Source organism: Octodon degus, unplaced genomic scaffold, assembly GCF_000260255.1.
Source record: "Octodon degus isolate 3935 unplaced genomic scaffold, OctDeg1.0 scaffold00049, whole genome shotgun sequence".
Classification (NCBI taxonomy): Eukaryota; Metazoa; Chordata; class Mammalia; order Rodentia; family Octodontidae; genus Octodon; species Octodon degus.
The window spans coordinates 2,904,317-2,906,415 of NW_004524625.1; the positions used below are offsets into that span (position 1 = coordinate 2,904,317).

At 38.5% G+C, this 2,099-nt stretch overlaps 1 protein-coding gene across 1 annotated transcript; it reads left to right on the forward strand.

Moving 5' to 3' along the window:
• The first annotated feature begins 960 nt into the window (after nucleotides 1–960).
• LOC101566284 (vomeronasal type-1 receptor 90-like) lies at nucleotides 961–1,803 on the forward strand. The gene has a single exon (XM_012515030.1). The coding sequence runs from the start codon at nucleotides 961–963 to the stop codon at nucleotides 1,801–1,803; it is 843 nt and encodes a 280-aa protein (XP_012370484.1).
• Nucleotides 1,804–2,099: the final 296 nt, after the last annotated feature.

Consider the following 2,099-nt stretch of genomic DNA (forward strand, 5'->3'; position numbering starts at 1 on the left):
ATCCCCGGGCCTGACTACTGGCCCAGCCCCCAGAGCTCACTGAGATGGCAATTGAGACTGGGCATGGTGGCACTTGCCTGTAATCTCAGTTCGTGTGAGGCTGTAAACAGGAGGATCACTATGAGTCTGATCTAGTAGTAAGACCCTGAATACCCTGCAGACCCTTCCCTGAAATACAAAAATAATAATAAATAAAATAGAATATATTCAAATGTTAAATACCTACTAATGTTATTTTCTAAACAAATCAATATATATTTTAACTTACATGAAATAGTGAATAAGATAGATGTATGTCATTTTTAAATTCATGAAAGATAAGAAAGAAAAAAAGAAAATTATAGCTCCATATTTTAAAACAACATGTAATAAACATAACTCAGAGATAGCCAGATAATCTTTCTTTTGTACCAGGCATCGAACTCAGTACCTTGCTCTTACCAGGCAGGTGCTTATGCCGCTGAGCTATCTCCCCAGCCCCAGATAATCAGCTTGATTATCAGCTACTCAAATGTTTTGTTCTTTTTACTGGACACATCCTAAGAGTAAAGCTTAATGTGTTCAATATGTAAATACAGATATAAAGGCAAACAAGACAGTAGACTAAAGTTTGAAAGCTAAATGTGAGATAAAAGGATGAAAACAACTTCCATATTGTGATAGCTTTATTAAGGAGACAGTGTAGGAGCCCTGCATAGAAACTCATGACCCAGATATAGCTGGGCAGTAATGGGGAGCAACCAGGGGGTATGAGGGGCTCTTGAGCCAAGTGGGTAAAAGGGTGTATTGATATGAATCCATGTATCTTGATGAAATGCATAGTGTTCACTGAGAATGATGAAGTTGGCAACATTTGTGATAATGAATTTTTGTATTTCTCTCAGATATCTACTGTATACTTTATTCCACATGAAGTTAAATAAAAACAGGAAATCTCCCATTTTTATCAACACGCAAAAGATGTTTGCCTTTGAAATCAGCATTGGGGTTATAGCCAACACCGTCCTGCTTCTCTTCCATGTCTTTACACTTCTTTTGCATGACAAACTCAAGCCCACTGACCCCACCATTGGTCACTTGGCCTTTATCCACATAACGATGCTCCTAACTATGAGTTTCATGTTTATAGACAGTTTTAGTTTTCAGGATTTCTGGAATGACATCACATGCAAGTGTGTTCTCTATTTGTACAAACTGATGAGGGATCTCTCCATCTGCACCACCTGCCTGCTGAGTGTCCTGCAGGCCATCACCCTCAGCCCCAGAAGCTCCTGCCTGGCCAGGTTCAAACAGAAAACCCTGCATCAGAACCTGTACTGCTTTCTCTTTTTATGGGTTTTCAATATGATCATCAGTAGTCGTTTCTTAATCTCCACTGTCGCCACCCCTAATGTGTCTTCACAGAGTCTTATGTTTGTCACTGAATCCTGCTCTCTTTGGCCCATCAGTTACTCAGTCAAGTACATGTATTTTTCACTCATGACTTTCAGGGATGTGATCTTTATAGGGCTCATGGTGCTCTCGAGTGGGTACATGGTGACCCTTTTGTGCAGGCATAAAAAGCAATCAAAACACCTTCACAGCATCAGCCTGTCCCCCAAAGCATCTCCAGAGCAAAGGGCCACCCAGACCATTCTGTTGCTCATGAGTTTCTTTATGACCATGTACTTTTCAGACAGTGTTATTGCCTCCATCTCTGGAATGATGTGGAAGAATGACCCTGTCTGTTACAGTGTCCAAATGCTCTTGGCCAATGGCTATGCCACAGTCTGTCCTTTGGTGCTAATCAGTACTGAAAAATGAATGATCAAGTGCTTAACATCCATGTGGTGGAGGACAGTAAATATTTGATTATACAATGATACATAATTTCTGTGAATATGAGAAAATAGTTTGTATTTCTATTGTATGATATATATAATATAATAATTTATAATATACAAATGGAAGTATGTTTGTTCTCTTAAACATATTTACTTTGATATTTGTAGTTGATGGGCATATACTAAATAACATAAAAGTATAACTCTCTGCTGGAACAAAGGCTTCTAATTCTAATTCTTCTTACAAGAACTTCAACTCATACATAGATTCAAATC

Excerpts from the sequence above, each read along its gene's own strand:
- LOC101566284 (XM_012515030.1), top strand. The coding sequence starts at position 961 with ATGTTTGCCTTTGAAATCAGCATTGGGGTTATAGCCAACACCGTCCTG.